At 31.8% G+C, this 21,699-nt stretch overlaps 1 protein-coding gene across 2 annotated transcripts in view; it reads right to left on the minus strand.

Annotated features, from left to right (window-relative positions):
* LOC122272401 (uncharacterized) overlaps positions 1-21,699 on the minus strand; it is a 32,521-nt gene that overhangs the window by 3,654 nt on the left and 7,168 nt on the right. For both annotated transcript variants that reach the window (XM_043056080.3, XM_043056081.3), the window contains exons 2-6: positions 14,393-14,494; positions 11,228-11,635; positions 7,860-8,052; positions 4,979-5,154; positions 2,487-2,692 (exon numbers count right to left, since the gene is read on the minus strand). In XM_043056080.3, the coding sequence (XP_042912014.2) occupies positions 2,487-2,692; positions 4,979-5,154; positions 7,860-8,052; positions 11,228-11,635; positions 14,393-14,474 (1,065 nt within the window). In that variant the 5' untranslated portion in view covers positions 14,475-14,494. The remainder of the gene's footprint in view (positions 1-2,486; positions 2,693-4,978; positions 5,155-7,859; positions 8,053-11,227; positions 11,636-14,392; positions 14,495-21,699) is intronic.

Raw genomic sequence — 21,699 nt, forward strand, 5'->3', positions numbered from 1 at the left:
TTTTAAAGCAGGTAACTGTTACCATGGAGGAATATAACTATTTTAACGCAAAAATGCACTTATTTTTAAAATCCCTTTTCTTACATTTTCATTTTTTAAAGCAGTACACTAAGCAAAGCATGTCTTTTAAAAGTAAGCAATAAATATACAGGGATATTCATAATTCCTTCTGCCTGTAAACGCTATTTTTCTTTACTACGACTGGCTTCAGTGGTACATGTTATTGCCATCTACTGGCGACTGCTTAAATTAAAACTTGAATACTTTCGGAATAATACCATATGTTCTTTTTTGCCATATTCGCCTTCGTTTCTTTACTATAACGCTTCGAAACCCCGGAGGGAATTATGAATAACCCTGTAGAAAGAAAGCAACGCAAGCAATAAATATAAAATCTAGTCAAACTAATAAACTTATAATGCAAACTTATAAGGTATTCAGTGCGCAAAATAAGAAACGGACCATCCTGAATAACATTTGATTTAATTATTAGATCTTCACGTTTTAGGATTCAATCTTAATGGCTCGAGGAGAAGACTTAAAATATGCTAATTAATAAGTGCAGACGATGTCTTAAGTTACGAAATCAAACACAAAACCGTGCTTTCTCTGAATAAACATACCTTTTTTACGACGAATTCGGATTTCTTACCACCAAAGTACAGGGGTTAGCCGCAATCTGGGAAATATGGTTCGAATGGTTTGGTTAGGAAAACGGTCTAAAGTTTAGACCCCTTAATGTTAATTTTTCGTTTTGTGTAATTCTCCATATCTCGAGAACTTTTAAAGAGAATTAAAAAACTTTCTTACTTAATTATAAAATTTGTTTATCCAAGGATAATTCCATGCAAAAAATAACTTACAGTAAGTAATTTGTATTATTTTATTTAATAAAAGTCGAAAAAATTTTAAATTTTAAGGTATACAATTTTCTACATTTTAAATAATGTAATTTTATATAACGAAATACAAATATTGAAGGAAAATCGGTCGAATAGTTCCTGAAATATGGAATTTTAAAAATGTGATTTTTTTTAAAAAAATTTGATTTCTCGGGAACTATTTGACCGATTTTGTTCAGGTTTTGTATTTCGCCACGTAAAATTATATTTTTTAAAATGATGTAAAAATTTGTTATGATGGTATGTTTAAAGTATTTTTGTTAGTTATTTATGGGCACAATTTTATTTAATTTTTTTTTGGGCACCGCGTTTTAATTTAAATAATCTCATTCTGTATTTTAATCTATATTTTTACTTTAATCAACAACCCCATCTGATTTTCACTTACACCCCTATCCTTCAACACCTTCCAATATTTTTCCTTCACCCCTACTTCTTGAGAATGGATTCATTCACTGGTGTGAATAGTCAAAACGATAGTAGCGCCACCCTTTGGTGCGGATGAATACATGAGCGGGAGAAAAGAGCGGCAATTCGTTTTTTAGACATTCCTGCTGCTGACGACTGAGGTTGAACGTGATCTGAGGGATGATGCGGGGTGGCCGGCCACGCGCGCTTTTAGGATAAGTCCTTTACCTTTTTATTTTTTATTTTTATGTGCCCGTAATTTCTTTTATTATTATTTTATTTTGATATGATGTTAACTAAAGAAAAATGATTATTTTTAAATAATCTGTCTAACTGAAGTGTAAGTCATATAGCAGTAAAGCAACTCCTTTTTAAATTGTAAACTAATTTTACTTATGATTAAGTCTTTTAAATAAAAATATTTAGTCTAGATTAGTTATGTTGTTGGATGTGAATCCTTTAAATTTAATTTACATTCAGCTCATCAAGATTATCATTGCAGTAATAGTAAATGTGCTAATAATTTTAAATTAACTTAAATTACTTCTACTTGTTATATCTGGTAAATTTTGTTAGTTAAAGTTAAATGTTCTCACAACGCAATTATTTTTTAGAAAATCATTCTTGATTCCTTAAATATACTTTTTTTTCTCTATTCAAAAATAAGATATAACAAATTGCATGCCTTACAATACAAAATTAGTTATGACTATTATTAAATACAGTAATAAAAAATAATGAACATTTTCTGATATTTATATTTTGTATGGAATTATCTTTGGATACACAAATTTTATAATTATTTGCAAAAAGTTTTCAATTTTCTTGAAAAGTTCTCGATAATGGAGAAATACGCAAAAAGTAAGTTTAACATTTAGGGGTCCTAACTTTGGACCGCTCTCCAAATCCGTCGAGAAAAAGATATGTTTATTCAGAGAAAGTACGTTTTGTGTCTGATTTTGTGACTTGAAATTCCGTCTGCAGTTATTAGCATATTTAAGGCTACACCTTCGAGCCATTAAGATTGAGTCCTAGAACGTGAAGATCTAATTATTAGATCAAAAGTTATTTAATGTGGTCCATTTATTTTTTGCACACTGTACACCTAAAAAAGCTGCGGTGGCGAAAGGAACACGCATTCAATATAGAGAGATGTTGCTATATTAGATTCTTAACCTTTTTTCTCTCTGGTTCCGGGTCCGATTCGACGACTTCAATGAAAATCGAGCTATCGTTATCACCTGCTTGAACAATTGATTTCTGTACGTGGTATTTGTGACCATTCACATCTACTTCTTCTTCTGAAGTAGTATTGACGTCCATTGTGCCATTCCCATAAACAGTATCTTCGACAGTTTGACGAAAGGCTTTTTCAATGGCTCCTGTAAGTGAAATAGGCTTGTGATCAAAATAGGAGCATTAAATTAAGCTTATAAGTTCAAGAATTATAAAGAAATTTATAAGATTCTCTATCACTTTAAATTTAAAAATGGAATACTAAAAACGATTCGTAGTTGTTGACATGTCAGCTAAAGTGGCCATATTCCAGAAAAATTTAAAAATCGACAAGAAAAGATTGGGAACACAAAATGTTTTAATTAATTACTATATGGGTCATTCTCACAAAAACAGTCATTTTCATGTCCCCAGTATATTTTATGTTTGTTTTACAGCTTACGAAAAAAGAAAATTCAGGGAAAGTGTCCTTCAGAATGCAAGCTAACAAAAGAATAAAAATAAAATTATAAATTTTTATTTTTTATTTATTTTAGGTAATTAAAATATACCAATATGTCATTCCCTCACTTGTCCCCACTGCTGATTTAAAAAAAGAAAAAAATTGTTTCGGAAATACAAAATTTTTTTTTGCAAATTCGTGTTTTTTATTTCAGAATACTAAAATAAAGAATTCAGAAAATCAATTTTAAATTTAATTTCTGTTAAAAATATTAACACAACACTTTTTTAAACTTTGTCCCCAGTGTTTCGCGTCATTCCCTCACAACAATGTTCCTATCACCTGCAATCTTCCTAGAATAAAAATATTTTAATAAAAATTTCAGAAGTTAACAACTGGCATCATAGAACAAAATTGCAGTATGTTTTCATCTTCAACTTAAAGAAGCTTTGCTGTGGAATAAATTTGAGTGAATCGAACCAGGTAAAATTTTTTACATTTGTCATTCCCTCACGTCTATTTTTAGAGTAAAATAAAATACAACTTCATCGAGAAAGTGGATAATTATACGTTGCTTTCTTGTATGAATATAGTTGTATGTGATTGACTTCAGAAATTAATTAGGCCTAACTGTTATTTTTAAATTTTATTGAATTCGTCATTCCCTCACTATTGTATAAAGTGAGGGAATGATTCAAGATGAGTATATTATTAAATTTTTTTTTGTTCAATCGTGCCAGTCAATTTTATTTCCCAAACCTGTAAAAACTATTAAATATATAAGACTAAATTATAATAAATGTTAGATATACTTAGTATGTTATCATTTTCAAACTTTAGGTAGATGTAACTTAGATAAAAGCATGTATTAAAATAAAATATCATTCCCTCACTATTAGTGTCATTCCCTCAATTTTTAAATAGTGAAAATAATTCCTTCCTTAAACTTATGAATTAATTTGAAAAATAAATAAAAAAAGTAATAAATTAATTCATTAAATTAATTAATTTATTTATTAAAATAATTAATTATTAATTATTATAAATTAATTAATTATGAATTAATTAATTATGAATTAATTATTTAAAAAATTAATTAGTTTAAATATTAAGTATAATTTATAGGATATATACTTTCTTTATAATGCTATTACATATTTCTATTAATATAAAAAGTTTCAGAGCTTTTTATTCACTTTACTTTTTGGAGGTTTTATGAACTGAAAAATGACAGTTTTCGTGAGAATGACCCATATAGAGACTAACACTATTTAAAATTATTATCTGTGTTTAATTGCCCGATGGTATTCCTAAAAATAACGTGAAATTAAAGTTTATAAAATTTGTGATAACCTTATAAAACAGTAGTGGATTTTTCCCCTCAATATTTCTAGAGGTTGGCACTATTGATGATTACTGTTAACTTCTCTGAGCAAAGCGTTCTTTCAAAAGTACATTTCCTTTTTTCCAAAAAAGAAAGAAGTGGTAGCGCAATTGTTACATTAGAAAGATTTATTTTGTTGAAACAAGGTAGTTATGTCTACCATAATACAGGGTTATTCATAATTCCCTCCGCCTGTAAACGTCATTTTTCTTTACTACAACTGGTTTCCGTGGTACATGATACTGCCATCTACCGGCAACTGCTTAAATTAAAACTTGAATACTTTCGGAATAACTTCATATGTTCTTTTTTGCCATATTCGTCTTTTCACTATAACGCTTCGAAACCCCGGAGGGAATTATGAATCACCCTGCATATTAATAAAATAAATATCTATAGTTGGATCTGAAATCAAGGCATAATGCTTACCAACGTTTAAGTGGTAGATAACAGATTAAAAGCAATATGGACTACCACTTTTTACATATATGGGAACTCAGACTACAACGAACGAACGAACTTTGTTGTATGTAGGTGTTTTTCATATATAAACCATAATTTGTTACTAGCATTAATAGCTTAATCTGAATGCAGCTGTATGCTTACTTTCTATCTGCTTCATATAAGCCGAAATCTGTCCTAAATGATACATTGAGGTTTGATCCAATTTCGGTTCTTTTTCTTTTGAGTTTGGTTCTTTTTCGGGAACAAATTTATTTGAATCATCTGAATCTTTCCTATTGTTGCTTAAATCATCGCTATTTATTTCATCTTCCTCATCACTGAAATTAAAAAGAGATAACGAATTATAGTTTTATGTGAAACATAAATTAAGTAAATAAATTATTTATGACATGTAATTATAATTATATGTTAGTATATCGGAAAAGAGCTGGCCACACAATTATAACAGTGTCTTAACATAAACATAATAATAATAATAAGTGTTGTATAAATAATAATTTCACGTCAATGCCATACAAAGGTGAATGACGAGAAACAGAGTGAAATGTATTAAAATATAACTAAAGAAAAAAATGCGGCATAAACAACCCTTTTATGTGAATTTAGAGCCTCGTTTGGTTCAGTGGTTAAGGCACTGAACTGTTATTGTGAAGAACTGTGGTTCGAACCCAAGTGGCGGTTTGAAGCCCACCCAGCTTCAGATCGATGGTACCAGCTTGTTTAGGAAGTAAAAGCGTCCTGTGTGCAATGCTGACTACATTGTTACAAGCATGCCATTGGTCACAAAATTCTGGAGCCTTAATACAACGGGTTGTAGCGGCAATGGTTAACTAAACTGAATTTAGAGCTTCGTTGGTTCAGTGGTTAACGCACTGAACTGTCATTGTGAAGAACTGTGGTTCGAACCCAAGTGGCGGTTTGAAGCCCACCCAGCTTCAGATCGATGATACCTACTTGTTTAGGAAGTAAAAGCGTCCTGAGTGCAATGCTGACTACATTGTTACAATCATGCCATTGGTCACAAAATTGTGGAGCCTTAATATCTATGACACAACGGATTGTAGCTGCAATGGTTAACTATACTTACGTAAAATTGATATGAAAGTGAACAACGGATTACAGTGGTTAGGCGGTGAAATATAAATAAATATGGAGATGCATAATGTGAATATAATATACAGTTGTTGGACGGTCAATATGAGAAATATATTCACTAAATAAATATAACTAATGCAATAATTACTTTATATGATTATGATATTGGTCCAAAAAACGGGTATCATACCCACATGACTATAGGAGATTTTTTACGATGACTTCTTAGCTAGCTAAATTTTCGTAAAAGTATTTGTCAATAATAAGTATTATGAACAGTTAGGTTTCTATCTCCATTTTAGTTATTAAAAATCACAACCAAATAAAACCAAATTCCAAATCAAACATTTAAACTGTGTAATTAATATTTAATTGGTCTGTGTAACAAGTCTATACGACACTATCGATTTAACTCTGAATAACAATTCACGATGAAACCAGACTTACAGAAACAATTAATAAAGTATAGTTGAATCAAGGAGTATGTAAATAGGTTGTTTTCAAACTTAGTGATTCACTTTCAAATACAAAAGTGAAACCGCCCTCTCCAAACAGTTTCGCTCTAAAATGTTGAGCGAACTTACACATTTCATATGTATTGCAAAAGAATGTTCGTAGGTCAGTAGACCCATGACTTCAGGTGTAATATTAATCCTTTAATAGTAATCTGTTGCTATTCAAGAGGGAAAAGTTTGCAAGTAGAGTTTTAGATAGTAGATGTAAGATATGAATATGTGTTGCAAATAAAAAAACATTCTATGTAGAGTTGATAGAGTTTGGGTAGCTCATACAAGGTATGAGTATCTGTTAACTGCTATAAACAATAGTTAAAATTCAAAGGAATATATATATATATATATATATATATATATATATATATATATATATATATATATATATATATATATATATATATATATATATATATATATATATATATATATATATATATATATATATATATATATATATATATATATATATATATATACATATATATATATTCCTTTAAATAAAAATTATGAAATTATCTCCAGTTATTTTTCACAGAAACTAAAATTCCTGATATGATGCATTAGAGCAGTGTTTCCCAAAGTGTGGTACGCGTACCTCTAGGGGTACGGAAACAGTTTAGTGGGGATACGTGTGCTTATGCGAAATAACTTGCAACAAACGAAAATTTCAAAATTTCCTTATCTAAAACAAAGCCAGTCATGAAAATTTACGATTACGTGTTTTTCCATAGGCTATTTTTTGCAAAGTTAACAGTTAATAACTAGTGGTGTCAACAACCAGTTGTGATTTTTAACTTTTGTGCAATTTTTTTATAGTAAAATATACATTCACTTTTTCATTAGTGGTACACAGCGTTACCAAAAATTAAGAAAGGGTACACAAAAGTCATAAGTTTGGGAAACACTGCATTAGAGTCTTCTAATCAACATTTAAGTGAAAAGGTAGAGTTTGTCCTGCTTTTAAAAAAAAGCAACCGATTCATTTTATAAAATACCTAAAACAATCATAATTGGACCAAATAAATAAGAATAGACAGAGCTTATTTTATTTCTTCCGAAAATTAGCTATTGAAATAATGGTGTTTATTACCTGTTTTCACCTTTTTTTGTCTCATTTTCAGGCCTGATCTAAGCTTATGTTGTGTGTATAATCTCACACAACTAAAGCAGACTTGCCAAGTTTCACTCTTTCGGAATAAGTATTTCCCAACTGCTAGTGAAAGACCAATTAAATTGTAACTGTAGATAAAATAAACTTTTCATAATTGCTGTGGATTACACCCATTTTGTGGATTACACCGAATTATGGATTACACTGAAAAATGTTTGCGCATGGCTTACATATATTATGAAAAAGTGTTTTTTCATTCATTTGAAATTAATTAAAAAACTTGTTTTAAAATTTTACATACTCAACACCGACATTGCCTTCCTGTGTGTCCTTTCTACTACTTTCATTGTCTCTCACTAGCGGTCTTTTATCAGCATCAAGTGGTTTCTCAGTTAGACCCTCCATGACGTCATCATATTCAAGATCAAAGTCAAGAATATCAACCATATCTTCTGCAGCCTCTTTAATATTCTTTTTCTCATCACTAGGTTTATCTGAAAGAGATATTCATACTTTCAGTTGAGCACCAGATTTAGATTATACTTCAAAAGTTTTTGGCGATTCGTAAAATCTATTCCGCTTAGGTAACCAGTATATTTCAAAATCAGTAACAAAATTTGTTAACAAATATCGCCTTTAATTTTAAAAATTGTTAAAAAAAAAAAAAAAAAAATTCTACCGTTTGTCAAAAAAGATAAATATTGAATCAAAAAGGAATATATATATATGAGTCATCGATTGATATTAATGTGAGGAAAAAGAAACGTTATCAACATTTGATGAATCAATATTAGAGAAGGCGGAATTCGGAACATAAAAAAAAACTAGTTTTAATACCTAGAGAAATTTGAATGTTTTTGCTTTCAATTTCTTCTCAGTTTTTCTTTCGCAATATAACAGGTTATGATGTTATTTGAATTTCTCGCTAATGATTCGCCAGATTTTGAGCAAGTTATTTTTTTTCCCTCTTCATTGAAAGATTTCTTTGTGACCTCTATTTTTGTTTCATTTTTGTCAAGGATTCTAGAAATATATGCAGAAGCAGTCTCATAAGATTTTCTGCATTAATTTTTGTGCGTAAAAAAAAATCATTAAAAATGTAATAATTCCTATCCCTTAACAATATAATGCATCTTTATATATATATATATATATATATATATATATATATATATATATAATACAAAAATTAAATACTTTTGTATTAATAAAAGCATTAAAAATTCATTCCTTTTCATAAAATATCTTTAGTAAAGGATAAGGGTAGAAATTCTATTTTGGGACTTCAAGGCTAAAAACATGCCAATGAATAATAATTAGATTTATACTTCAAAAGAGAAGTTATTTTAAGATCTTTCACTTCCATATAAGGAAAGATTAAACGATTTGCTATGAGTAATAAATAAATTTGATGAGGCGTAGGAATACAAAAAAGGCATATGACTGAACTTTTTACTCTTTTTAATCATCCTATAAAACGCAGGACCGAATGTTTTTGCGTGGCTTTTTGTTGTTTATCATGCTTAAATAAAATCCGTCAGCTTAGACGGGATATGTGTTTCCCTTCTCCCACTTGGAGAGGGGTTAAACTGCTATTTCATCATCGCTTCTAAAATAAAAAGATTATGCACAACATGGACTCGTTAATCATACTGCTCTGACTACTCTGTAAATAACTAAAAAATAACGGTGTGGATCCACCGTTATAACACATATATATATATATATATATATATATATATATATATATATATATATATATATATATATATATATATATATATATATATATATATAATATTTATTATTATTATTATTTTCTACGATGGCTGTATACGATGACCGCATCTTCTGAGCTAAAATTTTGGTTCAAACTTTTATGCCCCGCTCAGGGTAAAAGAACAATATTTTTTTTTCTTTTGTTAATTCATCGACAACAATTTTTTATTCTCTAAACATTAAAAATAACGAATCCCAATTGAATAACTGGAAAGAAATTGGATGATAAACTAGCTAAAAAAAGGAAGAGAAATTTTGAAATAAAAAAATGAATAGTGAAAAAAAAACATTATGATTAAAAACCATACTGTCGAATTACTTTGAGTAATTACGAATAAGTAGTCAATCTTATCAAGCAACTTAAAAATTTGAACAATAGATTAAAAATTATTTTAATTATTCTTGACAATAGCATTCGTAATCAAATGCAGAGCATATCATTAGCGTAAAAGAGCTATTTTTTCAAAATACGCGACTTATCAGTTTCTTAAAATTCGTCATCCATCTGTAAGTCATCTTTTATCAAATTAGGATCAGAAGCAGCTTATGTGTGTTTCGCATTTTTACGCTGCGCACCTGCTGAAATAATTTGGTTATGGGGGATAGTTTAATCTGCACCAAACAGACTGCTGACGAAAAACTATTTCTAATGGTTTCGGGATCAAGAATTCTAAAGATCTTGGGCGATTGCGCAAGCCGTTCTAGGCAGCGTCCGAAGTCTCCCAATCTAACCAAAAATTCGGCTGACAGAAATGTTGTGTCCGTTAATTAATCAGAGTACAATCAGAAAAAAAAGCATCGATTTGAAATATGCGCATATTATTTCAATATGTTATAAGTGAGCTGTTGCAGTTCAGGACCAAGGGTTTAGGATTGTGTAATCAGTATGTTGAAGGTAAGCCGTTCTAGGCAGCGTCCGAAGTCTCCCAATCTAACCAAAAATTCGGCTGACAGAAATGTCGTGTCCGTTAATTAATCAGAGTATAATCAGAAAAAAAGCATCGATTTGAAATATGTGCATATTATTTCAATATGTTATAAGTGAGCTGTTGCAGTTCAGGACCAAGGGTTTAGGATTGTGTAATCAGTATGTTGAAGGTAAGCCGTTCTACGCAACGTCCGGTCTCCCAATCTAACCAAAAATTCGGCTGACAGAAATGTCGTGTCCGTTAATTAATCAGAAAAAAAAGCTTCGATTTGAAATATGTGCATATTATTTCAATATGTTATAAGTGAGCTGTTGGAGTTCAGGACCAAGGGTTTAGGATTGTGTAATCAGTATGTTGAAGGTAAGCCGTTCCACGCAGCGTCCGGTCTCCCAATCTAACCAAAAATTCGGCTGACAGAAATGTCGTGTCCGTTAATTAATCAGAGTATAATCAGAAAAAAAAGCATAGATTTGAAATAAGTGCATATTATTTCAATATGTTATAAGTGAGCTGTTGCAGTTCAGGACCAAGGGTTTAGGATTGTGTAATCAGTATGTTGAAGGTAAGCCGTTCTACGCAACGTCCGGTCTCCCAATCTAACCAAAAATTCGGCTGACAGAAATGTCGTGTCCGTTAATTAATCAGAAAAAAAAGCTTCGATTTGAAATATGTGCATATTATTTCAATATGTTATAAGTGAGCTGTTGCAGTTCAGGACCAAGGGTTTAGGATTGTGTGATCAGTATGTTGAAGGTAAGCCGTTCTACGCAGCGTCCGGTCTCCCAATCTAACCAAAAATTCGGCTGACAGAAATGTCGTGTCCGTTAATTAATCAGAGTATAATCAGAAAAAAAAGCATCGATTTGAAATATGTGCATATTATTTCAATATGTTATAAGTGAGCTGTTGCAGTTCAGGACCAAGGGTTTAGGATTGCGTAATCAGTATGTTGAAGGATCACCTTTCTTTCTGGATGATGCTGACTTTGGAACTTCTGGAGGATCCTCTGGCTTTGGAAGTTTTGCTGGTTTGAAATCGGGAGGAGGAGCTCCTGGATTTTCACCATCTGGACGTTTTCTGGTTTTTGAAACTCCTGTAGAATCCTTGGGCTTTGTAATTCTCGGATGATCTCCTGTCTTCAATATACCTGGAATATCACCTGAGTTTTGTTTTCCTGGGGACCGAGATCCTGGCTTTAGGTTTCGTGAGTGTAGGGTGTCTGGGAATTGGTTTCCGTTGAATCGAGCACCAGATGGAGCTTTCGACAATTGAACACCTGAGAATCGATTTGGAAATTCTATTTTCGGTGTAATCTTGGGAAACGTGCGAACACTAGCACTTGAGAATCGACTTCCTGAGTTTGAAAAACCTGGAGGTAATCAAATTTTCAGATGGGGAATTTCAAAATACATATTAAAGATATGGTAAGATCATCGTAAAATAGGACAACATTGCCAACTTTTTAAATATGATATTAAACGCCCTGGGGACAAGGCTGAAAGCCTATATATATCAAGCGGAATAGAGCAAAAACAGATACAAAAGGCTGTAACTACAGATATTTTTTTAAACAATTATAGCATATATATATGAAACTGCTTCTTTCTTGAGAAATAGTAAATATTGTTGAATGCTTTTAAAACTGGAATAGATTTACCCTTTCCGAAAACAAGTTAAAACTGAAATGATTTTACCACCAGCTTTTCCACTTTTCTGTCTGGCTTTCACCCATGCCCGGGAAGTTCTTTAAGCAAACCATAAAAATAACGACTTTCTACTGTTTGGTTGAAGAACTGTTAGGGATGTCAAAAATCCTATTTTTCAAAATCTGACTGAATTGAAGAGGCTTACGGTTGCATTTATTGTTAGGCTTAGATGGCATTTTAATATGATTTTTTGATTTAATTATAAATGTGCACTACATCTGGTATCTTAGTGGGTGTCCTGGTGTTTCAATTAGTTTTAAAGGTGACAGGAGAGATCAAACTATCTTAACTCGGCTGTCTACTGGACATTAAAAAACCTTCCGATTTTCCCATGGTGCTAAGTCATTTCCAGTTTGCAATAAGTATAGTAAAGCATTTGATTAACTGCTTTAACTTAGTGCACGAGAACATTCTGAGGAATTTTATTTACGATTTGGTGGTATTTAAGGTGAGCGAACTCATGCACTTGATATAATTCAGATCAGAGGGGTGACTATCCCATTACATAAGAGTTAAGAAATTGTAGTAAAAAATACTCTTCGAGCCGCTCTGTATGCCGCAAGAAGGCACCTAATTTAAAATTTGACGTGGCGTCATTTTTATTTATGGATAAACCGAGGTTTTTCTTTCTTCGCAATTCCACTTCGGTTGAAAGTTATAGCAATTTAAGTAAGTTTTTCATGAGTTTATTCTATCTTTTGTTTTGTTTTAAATGATAGCTATTTATCCATAGTTGTAGAGAAGTTTATTTATCGCTCTCGTCATCTTTATGTTTACGCTTGAGTTGATATCGAAAATAAAAAACTAAGAGGGAAAGAGATTAGATTATTTTAGATATAACTACTAAACAGTTATATTGAAATTTTTAAAACTAAAAAAACACAATTCGAGAGTGTTCAAAGAGAGGAAAATAACATTTTCTATTTGAATTGTTATAAAAACGTAAGATTTTTCATTTTATATTGTTAACAAGTAAAATTGCTTTTCTTTTATTTCTCCTTATTGTGTCACACATTCTATTTTCCTAAATTTAACTTTCTTTTTAAATACGGTTCATTATTCTTTAAACTCAGTTCGTTCGGTTATGAATAACATATTGAATAATGTGCTTACATAAAATTATAATAATTAGCAACATGATCTTCATCTAATATATATAATTCTCTTACGTGGCTCCCAAATTTTGGCTGTATTTCTTTTCCGCCGGTGGCAACGTTTGCTTTGTTTTGTTTACGTTACTATTTCTCTTACATGGCGAATCGACCCATGATTGCCTCTAAAAATGTCACATGCCAAATCTAGTTGAGGTGGCTCAACATATAGCGCTTTTAAAAACGGAAACTGAAATAACCAGAGAGCATCAGCTGCGGCAATCTCATACTATTAAGATAAGCAGAAGTGAGTAGTCTTTGTCGATAGATCTCTATTTTAGTATTTTGTCGAAAGCGTTTTTTTCACGAATTTATATATTACGAATTTATTTGACGATTTTTGATTTATATCATGAATTATACTATAGCACATTTCTAATAGGTTTAACGAATTACATGTCATTTATTTGAATTCAAATTTATTTTAATGACTTAGTATTTACTAAAAAGATGTAATTTTTATTTTTAAAATTTTTTTTTATAAGGATTTGAATGATTGTTTTGAATTCTTAGAATTTTGTGCATTTGCAATGTACCTAAGTTAGTAGCGAGCGAAGCGAACTTGGTTTGCGAAGCAAACCATATAAGATTGCGTCGGGGGTTGGCGAGAGTTAGCGAGCAGGGGGCGCAGCCCACTAGTTTTCTAAAAAATACAGACTTAAAAAAATAATAATGTATGGAAAACAATGGGGAGCTGGTGAGCGGAGCGAGCAAGGAGCTACTAATTTAGTAAAAAAAACACAAAGATTATTCATTAATTAACTTTTTACAGTGGAATTTTCTCCGAAAATCTAGACAACTACAAATGCTTATGCTAGAGCCGTGTTGGTTCAGGGGATAGAGTATTCACCTTCCAATGAGGTGAACCGGGTTCGAATCACAGCAATAGCTGATTGAAACGAATTCCGACCCAGGCTCGCACTGACCACAGAGCTGCCGTAAAATATCCTTAATTGTAGACGGATCATGGGTTAGAGTCTTCTAGCAGTTAGGTTAACTGTAAGAAGTTTTCGTGGTTTTCCTCTCCATGTAAGGCAAACTTGGGATAGCTTAATCAAAAATTCCTCCAAAAAGGTAAATTTTTCCCAATTCTTGATCCAATAGCTCCCTTTTCTTCGAGATAGAGTTCAAAACTACTAGGCTACGGTGTTGAACATTAGTAGTCGTAAACCCAAAACTGGGTCGGCTGTTCAACGACAGTTTTAAAATAAAATTGAAATAAATTGTTTATGCTAGATAATAAATTACCTGATACTTTTCACAACTTACTTGCTCTAACGAAACTGAATATGCGTGCATCGCAATTCGCAATCCAAACCATCATAAGCAAGACCGCAATCTTTACATGCATTTTTCAAAAATTTTCTATATCTATAAAAAAAATACGAATTAAAGAGCTCACAATTTATTTTTATATCTACAATCAGTGAATGTTGTGCTGTTCGGAATATTTTGTTGGTTTGAAAAAATTTTTATGTTAAAATATTTTGAAGCAGTATAGAGTTGTGAAAGATGGCGGATACTTCACCTTCAAACAAAACAAACAAAAAAAGTAAGAAGCAACGAAATTTTCTCTTCTTGATTGTAAACAGCTAATGAAGATTGATCTGGATTTAATACCTTGATAATATAGTTCTTCTACCTCATCTATTTTTAACCCCTTAACCAGGAGTGTAGTGGTGGGCGTATGTAGGTAACCCATTGATTTAACGTATTCTATGAATTTTGATTAGATTATTCTATGAATTTTGATTAGATTATTCCATGAATTTTGAAAACCCATAATTTAAAGTGGTTATAATTTAGACAGAATTTTAAACTAAATGCAATTACAAAAATGTCTTTAACTTTTTTACATGCTGATTTTTTTTAAAGTTTGAATTTTTAGTATTTAGTATTGAAAAATTTGAAAGGTGCTGGTACTTTAACGATTGATTGAGCTACTTTCTTACCTAAACAGCCTTGGATATCTTCTCTTATTATTAAACATTAGTTCTCAATTTAATATTTATTCATAAAAAATTTGTTATAAAAAGTAACCACTGATTATTATTTTTTAAAATTTTTTTTTCTTCGAGTCCTTGTTCAGTACTTCATCCTGCTGTTAGTTAATATTCTTATGAAGTACTTAGATAAGAGATTAAATCTATAGATTCTAATTTATTCTTTTTTTTAAATAGAAGAACCATCTTCATACTGAACGGAGAATAGAAGGGCTAGGTGAATCCTTCGAAGAAACTCTTGCCGCTCCAATCATATGTGTTAAGGCAAATTTTCAAAAACCCTTAATCGAGCTGATACACAGTTGAAGATTGTATATAGGTAGCTCTTACAGTTCCGAGTTTCAGATTTCAACAAGTGACGTCACTGTGATGCATCAAGGTGTTTCGCATTTCAACATTCTGTTTTGTGTCTTATTACAGTGTGTTCACTGTTTTCCATTAAAAATATATAAGTAAAAACTTTTTTTTTGTTGAAGCGATTTTCTTTTCCTCTGATTACAAAAAATTAACAATAGTAGTTCAGATAACAGCTTGCGCGATTGCAGCTTGCCAGAATTCTCATAAAACGCAAATTGAGAGCTGTAGTGGCTCAGGGGATAGAGCGTTTGCCTCCCAACGAGGTGACACAGGTTCAAATTCCAGCGGTGGATGGTTGGTACGTAATCTGCTCCCAATTTGCACCGACCACAAAGTTGACGCAAAATATCCTCAGGAGTAAACAGATTATGGGTTCGAATCCCCTTGCCGGCCAGCTAAGCGTCGGAGGTTTTCATTATTTTCCTCTCCATGTGACGCAAATGTGGGTAACTCACATCAGAAACGTTGTCCAAGAAGGCTAGTTTCTCCCAGTGCTTGATCTTTGAGTTCCCTTGCCTTTTGGGTTAGATTCAAAACTACAAGGCAACAGAGTAGAACATTGATAGTCATAAACTCAGAATTTGGTCGGCTATAAAAACTATCTTTCCAAGGTCAATCGTGCTGTTCTCTATGCATCCACCAGCATGTAATGTTCTCATTTTGGGGGCTCCGGCCTTTACTTAAATAAAATTGCATATGTATTAATAAAATTGCATTTGTATTATACGTATTATTTCTCCATGTTCCTGTATCTTTTTTACTAAACATCGGCCACACTACGAATTTATAATCTTAATGCTTTCAAAGCGTAACAATATATTTTCGAAAATGATGAAAATGTAATCTTGACGCTTATCTTATTTTTAAAAAGGAAATATTCGATTCTAAAGATTATTCAAAACAATTGCAAACCAGACCCGAAATTGAATAATTGTTTGAAGATAAGACAGGAGAAAGGGATCGCAAAGATTAATAGTTTTTCTTGCGAAATCGATGGTCAAGGTTAGAAATATATTAAAAATAACCCTTGATGGAACAAAAGAAGAAAGATCGTTTCAAATATCGGGTCAAAATTCTTTTATCAGGTGTGACCAAGGCCGTTACGCCATTTATTATGAAATTAATTTTTCGAACTGTCTAACAATTCGTCTATCTCATATATTTAACTTTTCTGTTTGATTGAGAGAAATATTAGGGTCAATGCACTTTTCATAATGAAGGATGAATGAAAAATTAATTTCAATGCATTTTTAATTAATCCTTAATAATTGAATAACTAATAAGAGAGGATAATTTTATTATTTCATCAGATCTGAAAGACATGTTTGTAGACACCACTAAATACGTTATCAGTCAGCCCCGTTTAAATTGATACCACCTCTATGGTTCCAGCCAATTGTATTGAAATATTAGGGTCAATGCACTTTTCATAATGAAGGATTAATGAAAAACGAATTTCAATGCGTTTTTAATTAATCCTTAATACTTGAATAACTAATAAGAGAGGATAATTTTATTATTTCATCAGATCTGAAAGACATGTTTGTGGACACCACTAAATACGTTATCAGTTAGCCCCGTTTAAATTGATACCACCTCTATGGTTCCAGCCAATTGTATTGAAATATTAGGGTCAATGCACTTTTCATAATGAAGGATTAATGAAAAACGAATTTCAATGCATTTTTAATTAATCCTTAATACTTGAATAACTAATAAGAGAGGATAATTTTATTAATTCATCAGATCTGAAAGACATGTTTGTAGACACCACTAAATACGTTATCAGTCAGCCCCGCTTAAATCAATACCACCTCTTTCCAGCCAAACTGTATTCAAATATTAGGGTCAATGCACTTTTCATTATGAAGGATTATGAAAAAACCAATTTCAATGCGTTTTTAATTAATCCTTAATACTTGAATAACTAATAAGAGAGGATAATTTTATTAATTCATCAGATCTGAAAGACATGTTTGTAGACACCACTAAATACGTTATCAGTCAGCCCCGCTTAAATCAATACCACCTCTTTCCAGCCAAACTGTATTCAAATATTAGGGTCAATGCACTTTTCATTATGAAGGATTAATAAAAAAACGAGTTTCGATGCATTTTTAATTAATCCTTAATACTTGAATAACTAATAAGCGAGGATAATTTTATTATTTCATCAGATCTGAAAGACATGTTTTTGGACACCACTAAAAAAGTCTGAAAGCTTTAGTTTATAATTGGCTTCCACTCGATGAAATATTTTGCGAGAGGTGAAGTAATTGGTAGCTCTGCTGTGGAAAGTGACCACTAATTGCATTCTCATCTCTTTACCTGACTTCAAAAAAAAAAAATTCTTATCTAGCAGGAGAAGCTTATTTTCTTTAAAATATATATATATTTCTTTGTGTATACAAAAAAGTGAACCACCATATCCATAATACTCACGCATTTAAACGAGGAAATTTAACATTGATTTTATAAAAAAGTAATGTGGTTCCATAAAATTTTATCTGTATAAGTGGGTTATTCCATTATTTGACGTGCAATTAAGTGGTGACAGCTGTAGCTACTAATTTTTACTTTTTTTGTGAATGGTTTTCCAAAGTAGCAGTGAAATGATAATTAAAACAGAATAAGAGGCAGATAGTTTATCTTCAATTTTTATTTTTCCAAAGCATAAATATATAATCATATGATTATCATGCATTTGTATGTAGGTTTATGATTTCATTAATGCGTAAGGTGGTCAAAATCACATTAAATAGTGTGAGTAAGTCGTGGTAAAATCATATTAAACTAAACATGTGAATCCAAGAATATACAGGATAGTCAAAATCATATTAAATGGTGTGTGTAATAACTGTAATGGTAGTTAAAATCATATCAAATTCAACATGTAAATCCTGTAATGTATGTATACAGGGTATACAAAATAAACTTTTCACAACTTGTCAGAAGGGTATGATGCGTTCTGATGGCTCCAAATCAACAGTGCAGTGTCGGAAATCAAGGTCGGTATGCAGAAACGTTGAGCGAAAACTGGGAAACCAGAATTCCATGTGCCGTAGATGTGAGATCGGCTTTGCTGTCGGTTGAAGAAACTTCGAGCACTTTCTTTGACCCATTTATTATTAAAACGGACATTCACTTACGGTCTTTTTCTTTATGGTGCTTTTGTATACATCACCGTTTCAAAAATGGAGTTAGACATAATTTCGAATTGTCTGTATGACATTTACTTCTTTTAGAATTTCTGAAACGTGACATCTTGTAGATATTAAAGTCCAAATCCCTGAAAATGGCTGACGACAATACAATCGAATTCATGGTATTGTTGTCAGATATGAATACTTCTAACTTTGTACGTTTTAAGTTCATCACGAAGTAATCATCTGCCAAATCCTTCCTATTTTTATTTTTTGTGTTGCAGCCATAGAGCTGTAATAGAGATGGAGCGAGAGCGCTGTTGTAATTCCCCATCTCATTTCGTCGCAAACATTCAAGTCCCCTCTGTCACGTGATCCCTATCTTTTGGCGATTATGAAGGGCTTCGTATAAGTGCGTCAAGATAAGTTCTCTAGATAGGTCGATTCGTGTTTTGTACTTTTAAAGGCAATGAAGGAAAATAAAAAGCTTCAGGAGCGTTAAGATTAGCAAAACAGAAAAATAGTGGTTAATCTTTCTATAAGACAACCTAAATAAACCTATAATGTGGTATATGTGAATAAATCTATAAACCTAAAATGTGGTAAGCGTACCCCCAGGGGTACGGGAACAGTTTAGAGGGGGTACGCGTTCTTATGCAAAATATTTTGCAACAAACGAAAATTGAAAAAAATTTTATTCAAAAACAAAGCTAGCCATGAAAATGTACGATTACGTATTTTTCTATTGGCTATTTTTTCAGAGTTAACAGTTAATATTTAGTGGTATCAACAGCGAGTTGTGATTTTTAACTTTTGTGCAATTTTTTTATACTAAAAAATTCATTTATTTTATTTATCAGTGGTACACAGCGTTACGAAAAATTTAGAAGGGGTACACAAAAGTTATAAGTTTGGGAAACACTGCTATAAGACATTGTTAGATTTTTAAAAAAATCAAAATAATAAGAAAATTGTAATCTTTGAATGGTTTTGAAAACAATGAAAACATTTCTTGTGATAACCACTTATGGGTACTTTAATGCGTACTTTAAACTTCAAAACTAGTTCAAAATTTTAAAATATTTCACATAATTAAAGCAAAGTAAATGTACATCATATTTATAATTCAAATTAAGAATCCAAGCTTTTTCCTATTAAACTTAAAAATTGTTTAAAAAAACTACTTTCTAACTAATTAACAATGCGTTACCTTCGTTAAAACTTATTTTAATAAAAATTTCCTCTGGTATTATTTTATATATTTAAAAAAGAAACTACAATTTATTCCTTTTTTTTATTCCTTAAAGTTTGCTCATTTTTACTAATTATTCTTGTGATACGTAGCTACATAATTCTACGCAATATATCCCATTTCAGAATTAATCTTAATGAAATTTTTAGACATAAAATAGCGCCTTTAACTTTTAAATTGACATAGAAAATAATAGTGTAACATCTTGTAAAATCATGAATACCTTTCCATGTTTTAGGAACTTTTCAAAACATTTACAAGGTAGGATTTAAGACTTGTCAAGAAGACGAAAAGTGAAGTAAAAATTAGGAAAAAAAAGTATTGGGAGGAATTCGCCTTCGTGGAGGTCTTTCTGATAGAACTAACCCGTATTTACGTTACACGGTGAATAAAACCTCGAAATCCCAGCGCGATTAGTCTTATGACAAGTGCACTCTAATCTATGATCCGTCTACCACTAAGGATATTTTACGTCCACATTGTGGTTTTCTCTTCTTTGCTATAATTGTGTAAAATATCACCGATATTTATTTTTTGGGTAGTATCATATTATACTTGCAAGATCTTCCGAATTCATTTATTATTTGTCTCGTTGAAAGGTAAATTGAAAGAACACGCTATATTGTGAACACTACAAGTATAATAATATTGAATGGCGCTCTTCTCCAAGCTTAGGCGTAAAAATTAATCGGAAGTCTTTTTGCGAATTTTAACCCTTAGCGCCATCTGTGCTTAGCTTTATATAGCCAACCATCTATATTTAATCTATATTAAAAAAAGTTCTTTTTGTTCTCTTTAAGGACACGAAGGGCTTTCAAATATGTAATTAATTCGAAAACCCCTTGGTTACATTTTATGTATAACTCGCAAGTGCCACTGCCCGGTATACATTTATCCACTATACCCTCTCTAAGGTGTTTTTTTTAAAGATTAAGTGCAACTACCCTCATATACACATGCCCATTACTGATTTTTAAAGGTAAAATGCTTAATATATAAAACATTACTTACAGTAAATATATTATATTCCAGTTGTAAATGTAATCCTGACTCCAGTATCTGAAAATTTCACCCATTCGAACATCGGATCTCCTCGAGTAAGGTTGTGTTAAAACCGAGTTCCTGCTACAATGACTTCATTTAGATTTGGCCGCGGAGGAAAAGCGTTCAGCCCCTCCCGCGTACCGGACATCGATCTGACCGAGATAAGACAAGCCACGAGAGAGTTCGCCCGCAGTAAGCTGCAACAAATAACGGACATCGAAAAAGAGCTGACGAATTCTGAACGTCACGCAAAAGGATGCAGAAAGGAGTTAGACGAGATTCTCAGAAAAAAAAACAAGAGAGAAGACCCAATGTATTTGGGAAATCTATACAGATGCATCTACTACGATGAGGAACTTAAACCTCTGATAGAATCTCAAACTGTCAAGCCAGACCCAGCTGAACCAGAGATATCTGAACCAGTGGAGATACAAGAAAATATCCAGACCTCGACATCGGTTGATTCTACACCCGAAATAGCTGAACAAGGCCCAGCTATGGAGACAACTGAAACAACTGAGATCCCGAGAGAAACCCAGACCACAACATCGGTCGACTCAACACCTGAGTTAGATGAGCAAGGTCCAACTCCCATCCCGGAGCCTGCAACCCAACATCCTACCACAGCACCGAAAGAAAAGAAAAAGCGGGGGGGAAAGAGTGTCAACACGGCGACACCAACTGCTCCCGAGGCCGATAGTGAGACATCACACCAGGAAAAAGAGAATATCCCGACAACACCAGCGGAGATAGAAACAACTGAACAGATGGAAATAG

This window comes from Parasteatoda tepidariorum, chromosome 1 (assembly GCF_982258835.1).
Source record: "Parasteatoda tepidariorum strain Cologne lab strain chromosome 1, Ptep-v5.0, whole genome shotgun sequence".
Taxonomy (NCBI): Eukaryota; Metazoa; Arthropoda; class Arachnida; order Araneae; family Theridiidae; genus Parasteatoda; species Parasteatoda tepidariorum.